The sequence below is a fragment of the Protomyctophum bolini genome (genome assembly GCF_963924005.1).
Source record: "Protomyctophum bolini genome assembly, chromosome: 3".
Classification (NCBI taxonomy): domain Eukaryota; kingdom Metazoa; phylum Chordata; class Actinopteri; order Myctophiformes; family Myctophidae; genus Protomyctophum; species Protomyctophum bolini.
This window is the reverse complement of record NC_137864.1, coordinates 43131664-43152985: the sequence shown is the minus strand read 5'-3', so window position 1 is coordinate 43152985 and position 21322 is coordinate 43131664. Positions and strand designations below refer to the sequence as shown.

General features: G+C 43.6%; 2 protein-coding genes across 3 annotated transcripts; one reads left to right on the top strand and one right to left on the bottom strand.

Moving 5' to 3' along the window:
* Nucleotides 1-353: 353 nt before the first annotated feature.
* LOC308313510 (uncharacterized protein) lies at nucleotides 354-6983 on the bottom strand. 2 transcript variants are annotated; one of them, XM_080760663.1, is made up of 4 exons: nucleotides 6523-6983; nucleotides 5338-5423; nucleotides 3346-3514; nucleotides 354-1912 (listed from the first exon to the last, which is right to left on the bottom strand). In XM_080760663.1, exons 1-4 carry the CDS (start codon nucleotides 6839-6841, stop codon nucleotides 501-503), a joined length of 1986 nt encoding a protein of 661 aa, XP_080616789.1. In that variant the 5' UTR covers nucleotides 6842-6983; the 3' UTR covers nucleotides 354-500. The 2 variants fall into 2 exon arrangements, with proteins under 2 accessions (XP_080616789.1, XP_080616790.1); XM_080760664.1 differs by having other exon boundaries at nucleotides 3355-3514.
* A 1876-nt stretch (nucleotides 6984-8859) lies between these two features.
* Nucleotides 8860-20705, top strand: LOC308312450 (von Willebrand factor A domain-containing protein 2-like; the record flags this gene model as incomplete). The annotated part of the gene is made up of 13 exons (XM_080759057.1): nucleotides 8860-8932; nucleotides 10063-10196; nucleotides 10731-10840; nucleotides 11087-11278; nucleotides 11516-11653; nucleotides 13935-13990; nucleotides 14611-14716; nucleotides 15198-15477; nucleotides 16186-16250; nucleotides 16614-16738; nucleotides 17509-17843; nucleotides 18159-18390; nucleotides 20701-20705. The coding sequence occupies 13 exons, from the start codon at nucleotides 8860-8862 to the stop codon at nucleotides 20703-20705; spliced, it is 1851 nt and encodes a 616-aa protein (XP_080615183.1).
* Between the last annotated feature and the right edge of the window lie 617 nt (nucleotides 20706-21322).

The following is a 21322-nucleotide window of genomic DNA, read 5'->3' as shown; positions in this document are numbered from 1 at the left end:
CCTAAGCTGGCTCCTTTCCTTTCCACTTACTGGTTGACAAGTGATATTGCCTGAAGATCATAAGCACAATATCTCCCCAGGCTAAAGGGGATTTACTCTTAAAGAGTGAAATACAGGACGTCTTTCATGTGAGATCCAGGTTAAAATCCATGAAACCTACAGGTTTATCTGCATTATTGTAACGTAATAAGAATTTACATATATACACAAAAGTACTTGACTGGAAATCCCAATTATTCATAACTGTGGCACCTAAAAAGACTACAACTGTAAATGTTTGAAATAGCATTTTATTTCATATAAATACATTTGTCATTTTGCAACAGCACACATTATTTAGCAAAGACGGCACACATAAAACATTCCCTATAATATGAACAGAGATGATAAAGGACCTCTAATGACTTAATACACATTACACTTGCATAAGACTCAATATCAATAATGTAGAACCCTTTTTTTTTTTTTTTTTTACAATATTAGTATGTCCCTTGGTTTTTTTACTTCCTGATGTGAACACTTTGGTGTCTGACCAGGTTTCCGAGCACGGAGAAGCTCTTGCCGCACTGCGTGCAGCTATAGGGTCTCTCTCCCGTGTGAACGGCCTGATGGACCTTCAGACTGCACGACTGGGAGAAGCGCTTGCCGCACAGGCCGCAGCTGTACCTCTTCTCGCCCGTGTGGACGCTCATGTGCCTCTTGATGTGGCTGGACTGGGAGAAGCGCTTGCCGCACTGCGTGCAGCTGAACGGCTTCTCCCCGGTGTGGACGCGCTGGTGCGTCTTGAGCTGGTGCAGGTGCAGGAAGGGCTTCCTGCAGACGGGGCAGTGGTAGAGTCTCTCCCCGGCGTGGGACCTCTGGTGCACCAGCAGGTCCCTGGTGTTGGTGAAGAGCCTCCCGCACTGCTGGCAGCTGAACACGTGCTCCGGGTTGGCCATGACGAACGGCCGGAATCTGGAGTCGGAGGAGGAGGAAGGGTTGCGAAAGTTGGTGGCAGAGGAGGAGGAGGTAGACGGGTTCCCAAAGGTGGACAGGAACGGAAACGTGGACGACGACTGCGGCGGCGGCGGCAGGCGCTCCTCCGGTCCGTCCTCGTCCGCGTCTTTGTGAGGAGCCGTCAGAGACCTGGCCACCTCCGGGGACGAGAACAGGTCGTCGAAGGAAGAGGAGTCAAAGCCGCCGGTGTCCAGCTCGCTGTTTCTACTCCCGGACGAGTCGTTTTCTCTGTGGCGACTTGGCGAGGACAGGCCGTTGTCATTGTCACTCACTAATTTACTGTGAATCATCTGCATGTCGTCCCTGTCATTTCTCTGAAGGGGAACTAAGGACAGGCCGGTGCTAAAAGTGCTCCCGTCTGGCCAAGACGACAGCGTGTCTGCCTCTATTTTAACAGCTGTGGTGCCTTCCTCTACTTTCCAGTCTGCCACTAGAGACGGCGGCAGCGCGCCGTACAAACCGTTCGTTTTGGTCTTAAGCGTTGGCACGTCTGTATCACATGCTTTTGCCAGTGGAATCTGTGCATCAGTCCCTGTGCTGCTTCCCGACTCCGTGGCGATGGCATCGACAGAGAACGAGTCACACAGAACCACATCTCCCACGCCTTGCTGCGACGTCGACAAGTCTGCTACTTCACTGGCTCTGCCACCGTACACTGTGCAGCTTGGAGCAGAGTCCCTTGTTAGTAGTCTACAGTTTCGGTCCGGCTGTTGTGTTTGCTGTATATCGGTGTCGTACCCGCTGTCGGCCTTCTGAGCTTTCAGGCCATCATTGTCGTCGTCGTCCTCTGCCACGACTCGTCGTTGTTGAGGTGGGGGTTGGGTGAAGTCCTCCGTTTCGTACTGCCCGGAGAGGCTAATTCTGGGCATTTCCGTTTCACTGATGCTTGGGGTCGCATCGGCCTTCAGAAGTCCAACTGAAGAGAACAAGGGAGGGAAACAAGAAAAGATTGGAAAAAAGTGTGTCATAATGATGGCAATCCACTTGATTTACATTAAGATATTCTGTGGTGGATGTTCAACACATGAACCGTAGAATTGCTATTCTGGGCATGTCATAATAGGCGAACATTCAGTGAGAATATCTGATCTACAGGCTCACACGTACACGTGAGCTATTTTTGGTTGGGGAGACATTTGTGGGTAATGCAATTCTGGGTCTCTTGTATTTTATTTTAAATGGTTCATGATAGTAATTGAGCCAGTTACAGTCCAGACCTGCTGCACATGCTCCAGCTTGCTGCATTACAAAGGATTTTTTTTAAAGTTAAGTGTAGGCATGTGACAATAATTGAACCCAGAACTCAAAATACCATTAGGAGAGTCATTACAAATTTGCTCCTACCGCTCCTACTAGTCCTGTGCAGAGATAGCTTTGTCCACAATACTCTGACCACATAATAATTATACAAATGTAATAACCTTACCAGCTATGTCTCCACTTGAAAATTATTCAATTAAGATGTCAGTGGAATTCTACTTTAACATCAGCCTTTTTGTGAGGGTGGGACTTTGCCATGGCACACTGCATTACACACTGCAATGCGTTTCTTATACCGTAACTGTATTAATGTAACTTGACTTTATTCAATATTACTGCAAGTATACAGCACTGCATTTAAATAAGAAATATCCTTTTTACATAAATACCTCTCCTAACACTACTGTCAGGTCCATCAGCTCTCCATACTTCGTGTGGAGTGAAGAGTTCTCTAAAATAGCATTTGGATGACGACAGACAATTATGTCTAAATGGAAAATGAATGGTAATTGGTACATTTATATAGCGTCTTTATCCATGGCGCTTTACATAGATTGTGCATTACATTCACCCATTCACACACACATTCATACACCGATGGCGGCGGAAACCAGGCAAGGCACCAATCAGCACGTCGGGAGCAATTAGGGGTTCAGTGTCTTGCTCAAGGACACTTCGACACTAACTCTGGGGGAGCTCACAGGGTTTTGTACTGGCAACCTTGCGGTTACCCCTGAGCCACCACCGCCCCGTTTCACATAACTGTATTGGAGCTACTGATGAGGTCACTCAGGAGGAATCCCTGATTAATGCTGCAAATTATTATCTATTATCTTCTTTATGATTTATTATTCGGTCCATTACTTTTTAGCATTGCAATGCATGAGCTTGTAGATCGGCTATGTTCGCCAAATCGCTTATTTTATAAAAGTTTATATTATTTATAATCAATTAAATCAATTAGTTTGATCAACTGTTGCATCTAAGCTGCTTTTGCAGCTTAGACGACACCTCGGCTGCGTAATTGCAGACACCAATGTCTTCAAATAATGGCCGATATATCAGTATGTATGGCTATATGACACGTACTGCTGCTACCAGGTGATGTCCTGTGGGGGTCTTCTGCCACGATGCAGCCAGGTGGTGTCCTGTGGCGGTCTTCTGCCACAATGCAGCCACTGAGCTCATCTTCCAGCCTCCTCTCCTCCTTGATCACCATCACATCTGGATTCACTGGAGCGCCTGCAACAACCACCGACTGACACGACACACACATACACGTCAATGTCAATGTCAATGTGGTAATATGGGCTTTTCCGTCTGTGTGAAACTGAAATCTTCCGTAATATAATTCAAAAAGTGAAACTTTCATGTATTCTAGATTCATTGAGCATGAAGTGAAATATTTAAAACCTTTTTGGGTTTAATCTTGATGATTATGGCATACAGCTCATGAAAATCAAAAAAATCATATCTCAAAATAAAAATATGAGACCAATAAAAAAAATGTATAAAATACAGAAATGTCGACCATCTGAAAAGTATGTTAATTTATGCACTCAATACGTGGGTCTACTTTTCAACAAATTATTTCATCAATATGGGGCGTGGCATCGAGGTAATAAGCCTGTGGCACTGTTGTTGAGTTGTTATGGAAGCCCAGATTTGCTTTGATAGCAACAAATGAGTTTAACATTTGTATTGTTGAATCTAGTGTCTCACACCTTCCTCTTGACAACAAACAACAGGTCAGGCCAGTTAAGCACAGTAATACCATGGTCACTACACCAATTACTAGTAGTTTTGGCACTGTGGGCAGGTGCAAAATTGAGCTGGAAAAGAAAATCAGCATCTCCATGAAGCTTATCAACATACTGAAGCACAAAGTGCTCTAAAATATCCTGGTAGATGGTTGAGTGCCAGTGCTGCGGCGCGACAGCTTGGCTAACAACACTGCAGAGCTCAATAACCTGATGTTGGATAGGAAATTGTGGAGGGCAGCGATCCAGGAATCCCGAGTTGGTGTTGGCTAGACCTCACTCCTGCAGCAACTAACTAGATGGCTGTGTTGACTCCAGTGTGAACACTCCATTCAGATAACATGGTCCCAAATCATCACTGTCTGTTTTATCAATTCCAGAGTCAAAGTTTCACTTTTTGAACTTTTCCCACGATATTCAAATGTTTTGAGAAGGCCCTGTATATCCAATCCAATTTATTTATATTGCACATTTCACAACCACAAGTGCTACATGTATTATCATATTGTTGCTATCGGGCCTTGCATGTCCAAAAGCATTATATATCAGGAAATGTTGAAAGGTATTCCAATGGTTCCAATGAAGCTCTTGTTAAAACTTTTAATTAGTTTAATATTTCAAAACCTAACCACATTTAACTTTACCACCCTATTTTGGCCAGGTCACTGAGTACTATAGACAAATAACAGTTAAAGTCAATACTAATTATCCATAATGTATAAATGATGGATAAGGGGTCAGGACAACTAGGCCTTTTCGTGGAGGGGTCAGAATAACATTTGGACTTAAACTGTTATTCGTCTATAGTTTAAGTTAAATTGGTTCATTCATCTAGCAAAAATAGGCAAACTACAAGCTCACAACGCATTTGGGATGCAACACTTTGTCACACACTGTCATATGACAGTGTAGGGCGACGGTGGCTCAGGGGTAGAGTGGCTGGATGGTAACCGCAAGGTTGCCAGTTTGAACCCGGGCTTGAATGAATGGGTGAATTTAATGCACAATCTATGTAAAGCGCCTTGGATAAAGGCACTATATAAATGCACCATTTACCATTTAATTTGTATTGAAATACACGGTTTGTGCCTGACAGCAAGATCAGCACAGTGTCGTGATAAACCGAGCAGGGTGCATGTACATCAAACTGCTTACAGCAGATCAATCAATAATTCTACAAAGATTCAAGTGCTGGTGAATTATTTACAAGATCTACATCATGTGAAGCAAACAAAATAACCAATAACTCAGAAAAACATTTGGGGGAGAAAGCTAGAGTAAAGCAGAAAGAGACTGTTTTAACCATATTACAGAGACTAACCCGTGGCATGTGAGAGCCAGAGGTCTCCAGTGTGGACGATCTTCCAGATGTTTTCGGAGTGGTGGGATGTTTTCCTCCAACATGTTCTGGACATAAGAGGGGACATCATTGTGAATTAATGAAATGAGAAACTATGTCCCAACAGTCAAGCAGTGTTGATTTTGTCGACTAAAACTACAACGAAAAATCAGAGTGTATAGTCTTCTTCATTATTATTTTAATGATACAACTCAAGAGTATGCATGTAATACAATACAATATTAGTACATGTGCAGTGATCTCCATACTATGTTATTGAGATATTTGGACCATTTTGTTCTCAATGTGGGGACGGGGTCTGGTCCCCTGAGGGTCCTTGGGGGGGTTTCAGAGGGGTCCCCGACCGGGAAAATTATTGATATTGATTGATTGATGAATTTATTAACAGATTGGAGAATTACAGTACATTTCAAGCACAACTCAATACAAAACCGTTAACTGTGGACGACACCATAAAGTATTACATTTGTTTACAATAGGGCCCACCTATACTTGTGAGGACCTCTGCTTGGATTCATGGTGAGTGTAGCACCGAGGATCTGCAAGGTCACAACGCGCTGCATGTGTACGCAACACTTGGAGCTTGTAAATCCACAATAGGGCCCACCATGTTCAATCCAACATAACAATTAGAGACATACGAATAGTTACTACCTGTAAACCTCTGAGGTTTCATTTATCCTAGCTCTGGTCCATATAGCCTGCTGCACTTGACCAGATATATTTATCCTAACTATTAGTTTAGGGTCTGAAACAAATAGGGGATGTGGCCAAAAGTCAAATGCCAATGCCCGATGCGGGGCTTGAAATTTAAAAGTTTGAGGGAACCCTCAAGACTAGCCCCGCGAGCCAGAACCCAATCCAATGGTACGTAAAGTTTCTGACATTTGGATAACTTTGAGGACCCATGGGTCCACGATAGAATGAGCTGACCCAGGGGGTCCCGAGAGGGGCTACCTCAAGACCTAGCTGTGTCGGATAGGTATTACAACCTACAATAGTTTACAAGAGGATCGAATCCCACGTAGGACAACATGAAACATTTTTGCAATATTTGCAAGCTTTAAGTTAACACTGGAGAGAGTAGTGGCGAAAAATAAAACTTCTGGGAACTCAGATTAAAGATCGAGAGATGTGACAGTTTACCTTTCCTGGTGCAGGTGACCATCAGCGCCAGTGTTGGGGGGGTGGTGGATGTTCTCTTCGTGGAAGATGATGGTGATAATGATGATGATGCTGAGGCTGTCCTGTCGGGTGCTCGTGCTCCACGGATCTCCATGAGCCTCATCTTGCTCTTCAGGGCCAGGTTCTCCCTCTGGGTCCGGCTGATCTCCAGCCTCAGGGAGCCGTAGCCGTCGTCCACCAGCTGGCAGATCTCTGCCACCGCGGCGTTGGCCAGCACCTCCATGATGGACGCGAGCTGGTTGTGGAAACTCGCATAATTACTAGTAGTATTGATCGCCATCTTCCTGGCTGGACTAGGGAGCCTAGCTAGCTGCACCGCTGTGACGCGTTCTTTTTTTTATTCAAAATGATCGTCACATGGTACATACAGTCAGTGATATTGATACAATAATAATTATAACAATAGCTTCAATCCAAACTGATGTTTGTTGTTGTTCTCAGAGCGAGATCTCGTGGATCTTACGTTTCTGTTTACTTCCGGGGTCTACCGTAAGTATGCGTGTAAACGTGCGTACCAAAGTTTCAACCTAGAATGTTGATTGTTTAAAATATAATCTTTGAATGTAGGCCGGTATTCCAATATTTTCATGTGATTTTATGAATAACAATTGATTCAGTGAAATGTAGACACGATGTATGATACTTTAATGTCATTTTAGCTAATGCTAAAGTATTGTAAAGTTTACTACCCTGTTTATCAGGGAAGAGGCCCCCCCTGGTGACCAAAAAGAAAAAGTTTAATTTCGTTCATGCTTTGTAATGAGCAGCATCACAACCAAGCTCCCTAGTTCACTTCTTACCACCCTGCATCCTGCCAGTCAAAGTCAGCATCAGGACCACAACTGATTGGACAGTGGGACTTCACCTCTGCATGAGCACAGACCTGAATCAAGGCCTCACACACCACAGGTGTGGTCTGTGGTGCAGTGCAGACAGAGGAAACTGGAAACTGTTGTGCAGTGAATATGGGGAAATAGCTAATCTACAAGGTCACAATGTGTTGAGCTTGAGCAAAATAACTGAAATTGAAAATGTTGAAATGATTATTTATTGATTTATTTCTTAGACAATTTTTTTTAAACGTTTTGACAAGAGAAATAATGAGGATCATGAGAAAGCAGGTTGTCTGGTGTACTCCTATACTAAGAATGGTGCTTCCCCCCCCCAGACAGCCTATATAAAATGTTTATATTTAATAAAAATGTCATTAATATCTTCTTGCTTGACTGGCTGTAGAATGGTACTTTTCAGCCAAGTATCCCATACTATTTTCCATTTCCAGGGGTAGAGTGGCCGGTAGAGCGATTGGATGGATTCCCAGTTCGATCCCGGGATCCCCCAGCGTTCGTGTTGCAGTGTCCTTGAGCAAGACGCTGAACCCCTAATTGCTCCTGATGGTATGGTTTCCTCTGCCGTCTGTGTATGAAAATGGGTGAATGTAATGCACAATCTATACGTAATGTGCCTTGGATAAAGGCACTATATAAATGCACCATTTACAATAATTGACCATTGAAAATGATCTATTCATACTTATATACGTATTTGTATCCATTCTTCATCATCAGCAGATTGAAGTCCAACCAGTGGCACGATTATTATTGGACCAGCCCGCTAAAACCAGTGCTGGAAAGTCACTTTGACTAGTACTTTTACTTAAGTACTGTACTTAAGTACAATTTTGAGGTATTGTACTTTACTTGAGTATTTCCAATTTCCAGTACTTTTACTAGTACTAACCCTACTCCACTACATCTCAGAGCTAAGTCCAAAACACTTTGTGATTACCAGTCCTCTGAATGGCAATGTGTGGATGTCTACAGAACAGTGCCACACATAGGCCTATAGCTCTCCTAATTTAAACTCACATACAGCACGTCCTCCAGTTAAATCAGCATATGGACATTCACTATTTTCATATACACTAACATACAGTAGTTTGACACTAACTTGCATGTGAGTGAGTGAGTGAGTGAGTGAGTGTGTGCTTCTGGCTTGACTTGGCATTCCAGGTGAGGTCCTTCCTTTTAACATTCTTTCGCCTCCAGGTGTAAACGATTACGTAAATGCTTCCACCCCTCTTCTCTTACCCTGACGGCTTCAACCCTATTTTTCTCTCTCCCTTCTGCTAAAGCTGGGAGGGGTTCTCTTGGTCCTAAAACATTTAGTTTGTGTTGGCAGTGTGCTGTACGTGATGTGTATATGGAACACATAATGCTATTGGGGCAGTTTCTTCTGCTGGATATGGAGAGGAGGATCTGACATGCTGGAGTCACGGTCATACATTGAGTCACTGTCATGACCAACAAGGCAATGGTGAAGAAGACGATGCTTCTCAAAGGGTTCTTGGTCATATTGTTGGCTTTGCAAGGTATGTCCACTTTATCAAACCACTCTACAATACATCCAAGGCAAGCATATGGCAAGATATACATGTTCTATCTTTAACCTTTGTATCCTCCGTGTGTGTGTGTGTGTGTGTGTGTGTGTGTGTGTGTGTGTGTGTGTGTGTGTGTGTGTGTGTGTGTGTGTGTGTGTGTGTGTGTGTGTGTGTGTGTGTGTGTGTGTGTGTGCGTGCGTGCGCATGCGTGCGTGCATGTGTTGCAGCTGAGTGTCTTCAGTGGACCCTGGAAGACAAAGACACCATAGTGAAGATATCTGCCTCCGGCCACTGTGAGTTTCACAGAATCAAATGGGATGACATTCATTTGAACCGTTTAGATTCATACTTAGAGACTACGAGATATACATGCTGTATATAGTTTATACGTTTACGTGTCTAAGCTGTTAGCCATGGGGTTCATAAACTTGGGTCCTTATATAGGAACCCTCAGGGTTGCCTGAGGGAGTTCCAAATGGACCCATAAAGGTGATGTACTGTACAAATGTAACCAAAGGGACCATTTGTATACACTCTTGAGTTGAAATGAAAAGGTTTGAGAACCATGCAGTAAGGAGTAGCTTAGTATAGCTGCTTACTGCAGTGGTTCTATACAGTGGTTCTATATCATCTGTGTGTGTGTGTGTGTGTGTGTGTGTGTGTGTGTGTGTGTGTGTGTGTGTGTGTGTGTGTGTGTGTGTGTGTGTGTGTGTGTGTGTGTGTTTGTGTGTGTGTGACTGTGTGTGTGTCTGTCTGTCTGTGAGCCAAAGAGCAAAAGCTAAACGACTTGCCAATTACCGTTCTGTTTCGGCTGTTATAGGCAGTTTGTCTGTGGGGAGGAGGAGGTGCCATGTGTATCCTTAAGAGGGACATGAACTGTCAACCCCGTTTATATTTGTTTCCTTGTAAAATAAATTGTAATTTGCGGAATCAAATAAAGAACAAAAATGTGCGTGCGTGCATGTGTGTGTGTGTGTGTGTGTGTGTGTGTGTGTGTGTGTGTGTGTGTGTGTGTGTGTGTGTGTGTGTGTGTGTGCATGTGCGTGTATGTGTGTGTGTGTGTGTGTGTGTGTGTGTGTGTGTGTGTGTGTGTGTGTGCGTGTGCGTCCTCTCGTCTCCAGTGATCCAGTGCTCAGCAGTGATAGACATGCTCATCCTCCTGGATGGATCGTACAGTGTGGGGAAAAGCAGCTTTGAGCGAGCCAAACACTTCGCTGGAAAACTGATGGATGTTCTGGATATCAATCCTGACAGGGTACTTTGTCCCCCCCGTCCCCTGTTATGTATATGTATAGGTATAGCCTAATTTCCCTATTTTATGTACAACAAAGTTTGTAGGTTTTATGAGAAAAGCGTGAAAACGTGCACTTCACCGTGGAGTCACACATTTCGTCAGTGGCGTAAAGTAACAAAGTACATTTACACTTAAGTATAATTCTGAGGTATTTGGAAAGTACTTCCAATACTTTGGATTTTAATTTTGATTTGAAAACGAGAGTACACGTCGTCAACCCTATTTACATTTCGGCCATTTGAAAATAGCAGATCTGCTTGTTGTACAATTTGCTATTTTCAAAAGGTTTTGTACACATTTTGCAATATGAGCATTTTTACTTTAAGTACTTGACGACGTACATTTTGACGCCGATGCTTTTGTACTTTAAGTTGAGTACATTTTGAATACGGGACTTCTACTTGTAACGGAGTAGGCCTGCTACATCTACATTGTAGTATTGATACTTTTACTTAAGTAAAACATTTGAGTTTCGTGGTCCCTTTCCATTCCCAGGTACGTGTGGGCCTCATGCAGTTCAGCTCCAAGACCAAGTTGGAGTTCTCTCTGAGCGACTATCCCACACGAGAGGAGACCAAGGAGGCCATCAAGAGGATCTATTTTAGGTCTGTATATCTCTCTCTTACCACTTCCATCCATTCCGTATACTTCAGGAAGCCCCCCTTTATGTGTGCACGTCCCTGGTATACTTTATGTAAGTGCAATTCTTATCTGTGGAGACAACTGAAAGCTGTAATTCCTCCAACACATCATCATATATCCTATCCTCAGAATGTCCTATAGTTTATAGTTTTTATTATTGTTATACTGTACACACAACAAGTCCACTGGTGTTTGCTCTCCTGGCCCAGAGGGGGAGGCACTAAGGCAGGCGGTGCGGTGTACCATGTCTTGAGGAAAGGCTTTCCTGGAGGAAGACCCAACATTCCCAGAATCCTCCTCCTCCTCACCGACGGAGTTTCCCAAGACAACTTCCGGCACTCTGCCTTCCTGGCCAGAAAGAGCGGGATCATCGTGTTTGCTGTGGGGATCCATCATCCAGAGTAAGATGTACTAGTACTATACTCTGTTCGCCTCAAAGATTTTACTCTGGTGTTTTGAAGCAGGAATGAATGAGATGTGGTTGAATCATATTCTGGGCTGGCCAGGAATTATTATTTGTTCTGGTTCAGGGTAGGGATCACATACAATATATTACTGATTTTGGTATAATAGATATGAAAACATACCTCTGGAGTTAAATAATATTATACATTTTTAATGGCATTCTACCTTTTTAGTTGGTCAGTCCTCCAGGCAGTGGCGTCGGAACCCAGCGAGCGATACGTGTTTTTTGCCGAGATGTACAACGACGCCGTCAACGGCCTGGTCACGACGCTCACGCACAACGCCGTCTGCAGTGACATACACCCCCGTAAGTAGGTGTGCTTCATTCTTAGTGACATACACCCCCGTAAGTAGGTGTGCTTCATTCTTAGTGACATACACCCCCGTAAGTAGGTGTGCTTCATTCTTAGTGACATACACCCCCGTAAGTAGGTGTGCTTCATTCTTAGTGACATACACCCCCGTAAGTAGGTGGGCTTCATTCTTAGTGACATACACCCCGTAAGTAGGTGGGCTTCATTCTTAGTGACATACACCCCCGTAAGTATGTGTGCTTCTTTCTTAGCCGTAATTTGCAACTCTAGATTTCTTTTAAATAATGGGATGAATCTAGAGTTGCAATACCCTCCATTGACTCCCCATTCATCCAATTTGCTTTTGCGATCTGCTTGTATTAAACGACGTTAAACTCACGAACATTGCAGCTCTAGGCCAAGCTTGAATTATCCTCTTTCAATCTGCCGAGCTTTTGTTTCATAAAAATCGACCGTAGACATGAGCTACTAGTTATGAGCTACTTTCTGTCAAGACATTCTTGGAAGTTTGGAAGCACTCGTAGTAATTCAAGGTTCAAGGTTTCTTTATTTTGTAAGGGAGAAATTTGTCTTGGATCCCAATGCAGCATACAATACAATACAATACAATACAAACAATACACAATACAAGACAACAAAGGCACACAGTGACCCGTACAACATTAAAAAACCACACACCAACATACCTAGTGCAAAAGAGGAAGAACATCACCTCATAACCTTCGACCCCTACCCTGTCTGCCCTCTGCAAGGACTCTGTTAAGGTCACTGAACGGCCCTGCGTACCACCTGTTGTACCACCTGTTGTACCACCTGTTTCGCACAGCGCGACCCGTTAATAAACACCAGAGCTTCCAAACTCCAACACTTAGAAAAATAATCACCTGCAGAGAATATCTTGACAGAAAGTAGCTCATAACATTGTCTACGGTGGATTTTTATGAAACAAAAGTTTGGCAGATTGAAAGAGGATAATTCAAGCTTGGCCTACAGCTGCATTTATCCATTTGTCAATTTGTAACGCTGAGAGTGCACAAAGGTAACTGAAAAGTATTCTGACTGGTAAAGCGGACGGGGCTGCTGGCTATATATTGTATCTGCACTCCTACACCAGCATGCCTGTCAGAGCATGCGAGGGCCACAGACCAGGCAGTTTGAGAGTCACAATGATTTATGGTCCACAGGATTCGATACACCACCAAGATACCCATGTACCTGTCTAGATACTTCCTTAATGTCAATGAAGTCCACACCCACAACACCAGAGGGAGTGCAAGTACATACCATGTACAACCCAGATTTGGCACAAATAAGGGACTAAATTATTTTCGCTCCTATGCCACCAATATGTGGAACGCCCTACCAACAGTCATTAAGACATGCAAATCCCTTGACTCCTTCAAAACCGCTCTCAAAGGGCACCCACGGACAGCTGCAATTCGAAACTGGCCCCCGTAAAATCGGAAAAAACACAAGCCAACTCTTGCGAGAGAAATACAGCAAATCTCCCCTCGAAAAACAAGCCGAAACAAGCCCGATAATACGGCCATATAATCCTAATATATATATTTTTTTATGCAATTATCATTATAAATACTATGTATGTCTATAATAATGAATATTTTGGTAATTTATTATACTATTACACACATACCAGACCGATTATGTCACTCAATGTGATTCACACATGTCGGGGGGGGGGGGGTAAAGCGCAACCCTAGACTGGGCGTCCCAGTTCGATGACCTTGAAATGAAATAGGCTGGGGAAACAGTGGCATAGTAGTACGGGGGTGGGCTTGGAGGAGTGTGTGGTCCATAAGTGTGTGTATTTCTGAACAGGGTACCGAGTGGAGTCCAGTATGTGTGTATTTCTGAACAGGGTGCCGAGTGGAGTCCAGTATGTGCCTCAGGAGCACCGTAGAGTCAGTACGACAATTCCAAGGCGACCACATGTGCTGGGGGAGACGGGGGAAACATGCTGGGGCCAGGCCCGTGGCCGGTACATGTCCATACTATGGGTAGGTTGAGGAAGAAGGCTGGGGTTGGGGCTCTGTGTGTGTGTGTGTGTGTGTGTGTGTGTGTGTGTGTGTGTGTGAGTGAAAAAATTGCAAAAAGTGTTGTTCAACAGGCTCCCAGCGCATCGCATCGATGTGCACTGTGCACTGTGAGCTTGCTGATAGTCTATTTTCAGCAACGATATTTAATGTAGAGCAAAGAAAACAGACAAGTCACTAGCCTTAGTTGTGGGAGAGCTTTCATTGTGTTTGTCCCTTAACAGTTGGAAGAGGATCAGCCACACTGTTCACATCAGATGCTACAGAACCATCTGCCCAGGTAACTACTGGAACTCTGAAGAGGAATACACAAATATCTTTCATACTAAATCCACTGTACTTCCAACTCCTCTCCTCTCTTTCTTCCAGACATCTGTGAATCCAACCCCTGCTTGAATGGAGGGACATGCATAGCAGAGGGTGTGGAAGAGTACAGCTGTCTCTGTCCACTGGGATACAGGGCAGACCAACACTGTGGTACCGCCTTTAGAATACATCCACCAAATGAATAATGAACTGAATATAGAAGTCTATAAATCAATCTGTCTTTTGTCAACAAATAAGTGTGATCTGATTGCTGAGTCAACAAAATATTTTCTTTTTCTTTTTGTATTTTCTCTTGCATAGGTGGTGGGAAGTATCTGAGTAAGTATTTTAAATATAAATAAAACATCGTTTTACTTCTGTCAAACTCCCACAAAAAAACCTTTAAATAAATCTTTTGACTACGTGCTCCTCTTTCAAATGGACCCAATAATCCCTCTGTGTCATCAGTACCGTCAGGTCTGCTAGAATGTTCCGTTTCAAATGGACCCAATCCCTCCTCTGTTTCATCAGTACCGTCAGGTCTGCTAGAATGTTCCGTTTCAAATGGACCCAATCCCTCCTCTGTTTTATCAGTACCGTCAGGTCTGCTAGAATGTTCCGTGGACCTTCTGTTCCTGATCGATGGCTCGTGGTCCTCGGGTCTGGAGATCTTCCAGCGGGCCAAAGACTTCATCAAGAGGTAAACGCCGGGACAACGCTCCACACGTCCCAAACTCTTCTCCCTTCTGGCTCCAAAACTATGGAACTCTGGCTCCATCACAGTCAGAACTGCAGCCTCACTCCCAATCTTCCGCCGTAGTGTGAAAACCCACCTCTTCAGACTCCACCATGGCCCGTAGCACTTGCCCTAGCCTAGCCCCTTAGATAGCACTTTATGTAGACTTAGATAGTATTTTAGACAGACTTATAGCTCGTTACGTAGACAGCACTAGAATTGCATTTTATGTAGTCATAGCACTTTATAGTACACATGTATGTTGTATAATATATAATATAGTATAGTTGACATAGATACTCCACTGTTACGTTCTTAGTTTATACATGATTCATGATAACTACTTTTTATATATGTGATGTATGCCATGCTTTAGTTTTTTGCTTAATGTAAGTCGCTCTGGATCAAGAGCGTCTGCTAAATGCCTATAAATTGTAAATGGTAGGTTCACGTTGTTCATGGACGCCTGCTCCGCGGACACGGTGCTGGCTGTGGCCCAGTACGCCGACAGCAGCGTCTTCATGGAGATCCCGGCCGGGCGCCACGGCAGCCCGGGAGACTTCCTGGCCGACCTGGAGGCTGTGGCGTTCCGCGGCGGGGAGACGCGGACGGGCGCCGCGCTGACGCACGTGGCGGAGAACACCTTCCACGTGGAGGAGGGGGGGTTCAGGACCGAGGCGCCCCACGTGGTGGTGCTGCTCACTGGGGGGAAGTCGGAGGACCCGGTAAGGCCTCCGGATGATTAAAGACCCATTTTGGCCGGAGATCAGATTCTAAGAATGTCTTCTACATCCTGACAGTTTTCTGTAAAAGCTATGTTTCTATGTCAGTCGTTCTTCGATTTGTCAAAAATAGCAGATCTACAAGCTCGTAGCGCACCACTCAGTGGCGCTATGAGCTTGTAGATCTGCTATTTTTCAATAGCTAAAGCATAACATAATGCTAATACCAAAAGGGGTTCCCGCCCAAAATGGGTTAAGATAGGAGACTATAGAGCGTCGCAGTCCCGACCCCTACCAGGGCCCAGGAAATGATTCCCCGTTCATTTTCCTCATAGACATTTCAAAAAGTATTTATTTAAAGACCTTTTAAGCGTCGTACAAAGCCAACTCGTTGTTTGTGGTATGTGCCTGCCATAAGAGCATCTGTTAAATGCCTATATGCATTGTAAATACAGTGCAAAGTCTTGAGTGTTGATTTAACTTTGACATTTAATTGTCAATGTTAAACTAACGCACAAGGTTTTTACAGTGTAGGAAAAGATTATGCATTGCAGAATGTGACGGGTTGTTAAAATCTGCACCAATATTTTTTGCTTTGATGAGTCAAGATAATATTGTTTTGGTTGGTTGTGTATATATTCTGATGCCCAACACCATCATCACCTAAACATAAATGAATTGATTAATAGCTCATGGTTTTGTGTGTGCAAGGTGTCTCCAGCAGTGGACAAAGCCAGGCAGAGAGAGGTATTTGTCTTGGCTGTGGCTCCCTCCAGGTAAGAAAAATAAATGTTTGTGTTATCACTAGTGGTGGAAAGTAACTAAGTACATTTGCTTAAGTACTGTACTTAAGTACAATTTTGAGTATCTCAAAATGTCAGTACTTTTGCTTCTACTCCACTAAACATTGTACTTTTACTCCACTACATTTATTTGACAACTTTAGTTGGCCAGCTTACATGTCACACACATTAGTCAACAGTATTGCATGCATCTGAGATAAATAAAATGGGTCCATTTGGTAATTGGTACACTGTCAGAGTTAAATTGAGACCTAGGATATTGCAGTGTTAAAAGGGACCATTGTTTAAACTTTGCCATTACAATACATGTACCTAATTATTGTGAACACTCTGCAGAATGCACACAGAGCTCATTGGCATCACCTCTGATCCAGACGTGGTTTTCACCTATGACAACGCACAGGAGCTCCATGGGAAGGTTCAGGAACTCAGGACCAAAGTCTGTACCCTCACATCAGCAGGTGGGAACAGAGCATGTTTGGCTGATTAACTAGAGCCAATGGGAACAGAGCATGTTTGGCTGATTAACTATAGAGCCAATGGGAACAGAGAATGTTTGGCTGATTAACTAGAGCCAATGGGAACAGAGAATGTTTGGCTGATTAACTAGAGCCAATGGGAACAGAGAATGTTTGGCTGATTAACTAGAGCCAATGGGAACAGAGAATGTTTGGCTGATTAACTAGAGCCAATGGGAACAGAGAAGGTTTGGCTGATTAACTAGAGCCAATGGGAACAGAGAATGTTTGGCTGATTAACTAGAGCCAATGGGAACAGAGCATGTTTGGCTGATTAACTAGAGCCAATGGGAACAGAGAATGTTTGGCTGATTAACTATAGAGCCAATGGGAACAGATAATGTTTGGCTGATTAACTAGAGCCAATGGGAACAGAGAATGTTTGGCTGATTAACTAGAGCCAATGGGAACAGAGAATGTTTGGCTGATTAACTAGAGCCAATGCCAGAAGTTTGAGTCCGATGCCCATCCCGATTTCGGAGAGTCCTAGGCTACGGACATTTTTTAATCAATTAAAAAAATAATATTTGAATTAAACGTTGAGAACATGTTACAGTTAGGGTTGTATTCAAATAATATTCAAAAATATCCGATCTACAAGCTCACAGTGCGTCATCGTATTGTGAGCTTGTAGACCTATATTTCAGATTGAAATTGGTAAAAAAAGTCAAATAATGACCGATATATCCTCTCTCTCTCCTATCCTCCTATAGGCTGCTCCGGTAAGTCTTTGGAGCTGGTCTTTGTGCTGGACTCATCCGCTGACACCGCCCGCGGTGATTTCACTCTCACCAAATCATTCGTCAAAGCTGCCGTTTCCAACTTCGACCTCGACGCCGAACTCACCCAGGTCGCCATGGTGATCTATGGCGCGGCCAAACCGCGCAGCGTGTTTGGCCTGAGCGACTTCGACAGCGAGGCGGGGATGAGGAGCGCCATCGGCCTGGCTCCGTACCTGGGAGGAGCTCCGTCGGCAGGCCTGGCGCTGCGCTACGTCATGGAGCACACTCTGGCCGCGCACAGCGGGGCGCGGCCCTGGGCCCATAAGGTGGGCCCCTTAAGTGTTATTTTTAAATGGTAGGAATAGGGGTGCCTGAACCGCTGAGCCATGACCCAGGCCTTATATTGTATTTTTATTGTCTTTTCTTCGAAATAAACTTCATCCATTCACGTATTCAGGTGGTGGTGTTGGTCAATAATAAACTTCATCCATTCACGTATTCAGGTGGTGGTGTTGGTCAATAATAAACTTCATCCATTCACGTATTCAGGTGGTGGTGTTGGTCAATAATAAACTTCATCCATTCACGTATTCAGGTGGTGGTGTTGGTCAATAATAAACTTCATCCATTCACGTATTCAGGTGGTGGTGTTGGTCATCGGCGAGCAGAACAAAGGCATCGACGACAACGCCGCCCTGGTGGCGGCCGCAGACGCGCTGAGAGAGAACGGCACCACGCTGCTCGTGGTCGGTCCCGGTTCCAGCCAATCGTCACAGGGCTTCCTGAGGATAGCGGGAGGCGTCAGGATGACGATGGCGGTGCCGTCGTATGAAGACCTGAAGCACTACGTCAACAACGTGGTTCAGAGGATCTGTGAGGCTGAGCGGAGACGCTCAATGAATACGATCAATGAATACGATCAAACCGTAGAGCTGGGATATGGTGTATGATTAGGGTGGCCAGATCCAAACTGTTCATTTGAGGGGCAGAAGTATCGCTTGTGTGGGACAAGTGGAATGGGGGGGACCCCCGTCTCCCCATCCCACTTGTCCCAGACAAGCAATACTGGAGTTCTGGGTTTGCAACTTAGTACTTGAGTTGCTATTAAATGCCTTGATGTCATATTCGACCATAAACCTATCATTAATAAACAGTTTTGTTTTAAAATCATGCTTTATTTGTATTTTTATGCTATTTTAACAGGCTTAAAAACAGGAGTCAATGAGAGAGCTTTACAACAGAAGGCCAACTATTAGGGGACTAAACCAGTGATACTCAACCTCAGGCCCGCGGGCCACATCAGGCCCGCGGGACCATTATGACTGGCCCACCAATGAAAATCTAAAAAAAAGAAGAAAAAAAAATCTGGAAAATGAAATAAAAATAAATAAATCTGAATGAAGTTATCTTTAATTACATTATTATAAGTAATACTATTAGAGTTGTACTATTACTCGAACTAAAATAAAAGCTTGGGGGGGTTAGGGTTAGGGTTAGGGTTAGGGTTAGGGTTAGGGGGGGGGGGGGGGGAGATGCAATGCAAATGAAAGACATATACTGTGTATCCCTATTCCCTGACATAATTTTATAGCTAAACGGACAGAATTCTATTTTATTTGAATGATGAAACCCAGCTGCCATTAATAGTTGGAAATGGAAATGGAAATTGCGGAAATGGAAATTGCGGAAATTGCGGAAATGGTGGAAATGGAAATTGCGGAAATGGAAATTGCGGAAATGGTGGAAATGGAAATTGCGGAAATGGAAATTGAGGAAATTGCGGAAATTGCTCTTCACTTATAGCTATCTATTTTCAGGTAGATTGTTTTATTTTACTCAGTCAGCCATATCACTACTCATTTTTTTTCATGAAAAAGGTCATATCTGGGTAATCTATTTTCAGGCAAATTGTGTTTATTGTATTTTATTTTACTCAGCCATAACAATTTATTTTCTGTTAACCAACTTGCTGGCTGGCAGGCAGGCAGACAGCTACTCATAGACAGGCAGACAGACAGACAGCTACTCATGGAGAATTGGACAGGCAGGCAGTCAGACAGCTACTCATAGACAGGCAGACAGACAGCTACTCATGGACAATTGGACAGGCAGTCATGTTAGTCATGTCTGTGGTGCATTTTCCCATTTTGGGCGGGAACCCCTTTTGGTGTTAGCATTATGTTATGCTTTAGCTATTGAAAAATAGCAGATCTAGGTCTGCTATTTTTGAAAAATAGAAGAACCACTGACATAGAAACATATTTTTCAGAAAACTGTCAGGATGTAGAAGACATTTTTAGAATCTGATCTCAGGTCAAAATGGGTTAAACTGAATCCTCTCAATTTTTCAAGGAGTATTCATTGGCTTTTCATCCACAACACCAGAGGGAGTTCAACAAACATGTGCAACCCAGATTCGGCACAAACAAGGGACTGAATTCCTTTCGCTCCTATCTATGCCACCAAAATGTGGAACGCCCTACCAACAGCCATTAAGACATGTGGATCCCTTGACTCCTTCAAAACCTCTCTCTCAAAGGGCACCTATACGGACAGCTGCATCTCGAAACTGGCCCCCGTAAAATCTGTGTCCCCCACCCCATTTTCCCCTTACTGTAGGTATGTTTTTCCATTTTTACTCCCTTTATATGATGATTTCCTGTTGTTTTTTTTATATGGAATTTGGATTTGTACGTCTCTAAATGTTCTGATAAATTGAAAATGGTGGACCCTGTTGTAAACAAGTGTAGCCTAATGCTTTATCATATGGTGCCGTCCACAGTAAGAGTTTTATTGTATTGACTTGGGCTTTCTTTTTAAATGTACACATGCATTCTGCATACTGTTAATAAATACTTCAATCAATCAATCAGCTCGGTCCACAGTCCAGACGGACAGGTCATTGGGGACAATGAGACAATGGGCTGTTGTACTGAATAAACAAACTCAGTAAGAGTGACATGGACCATATGGTCCTCCTGGGGGCAGTGTTATGCTGCATTCACAAATATGTTTTTTACAGTCTATGGTTCAAACACACTAAAAAAAACACAAAGATACACAGCACATCTTTTGTAGCTGTGTATCTTTGTAGCTGAAGTTGAAACCAGCTCAACTGTTTTGTAGTCGTAGATGTCTTAGCATCACAAGAACGTGTGATGTGTCCTCCTTTGTGTCTGCCAGTGTGAAAGCAGCATCAAGCTACACAGTAGAGTATAGGTTCAGTCACATATAATCCAAATGTACGTCTAAATGGAGAGGTGTGCATGATTACACTCAGAGTCAGTGTAATCATCAGAGTGTAATTATATTTAGACATCGACTCCACAGCTACAGCTGCCAAGTGTCATGCTTGGAGGAGAGATAGAAGTGGTTGCTAGCATCCTCTTTTGTTTCGTATGCGTGCAAAGAGAAGCTAAGTGTGGCAAACAATACATGATGCCTTTGAGGGTCCCAAGACATTTTACAGCATCTGTCCAACAACAACTGACCTCACATTAACCACTCAAACCCTATACACTTACTTCATCATGAGATGATTTAGCATCGCAGTGTTGAGATCTGCTATTTTTCCAATTTATTTTGTTTATATTATAGATCTATACTCTATATAATGACATGTCCAAGATAAGAATGCCAGGTTGAAAGTGGTTAATAAACCCATTAACTGTACTGAACTATATGCTGAATTAGGATTATTAAATTACTTTATATAGGAGACTATTAGCATGTTCTAATCCGGTGATTCTCAACCAGTTGTCCAGGGACCACCAGTGGTCCTTGATGGGGTTCCAGCCAGGTGGTC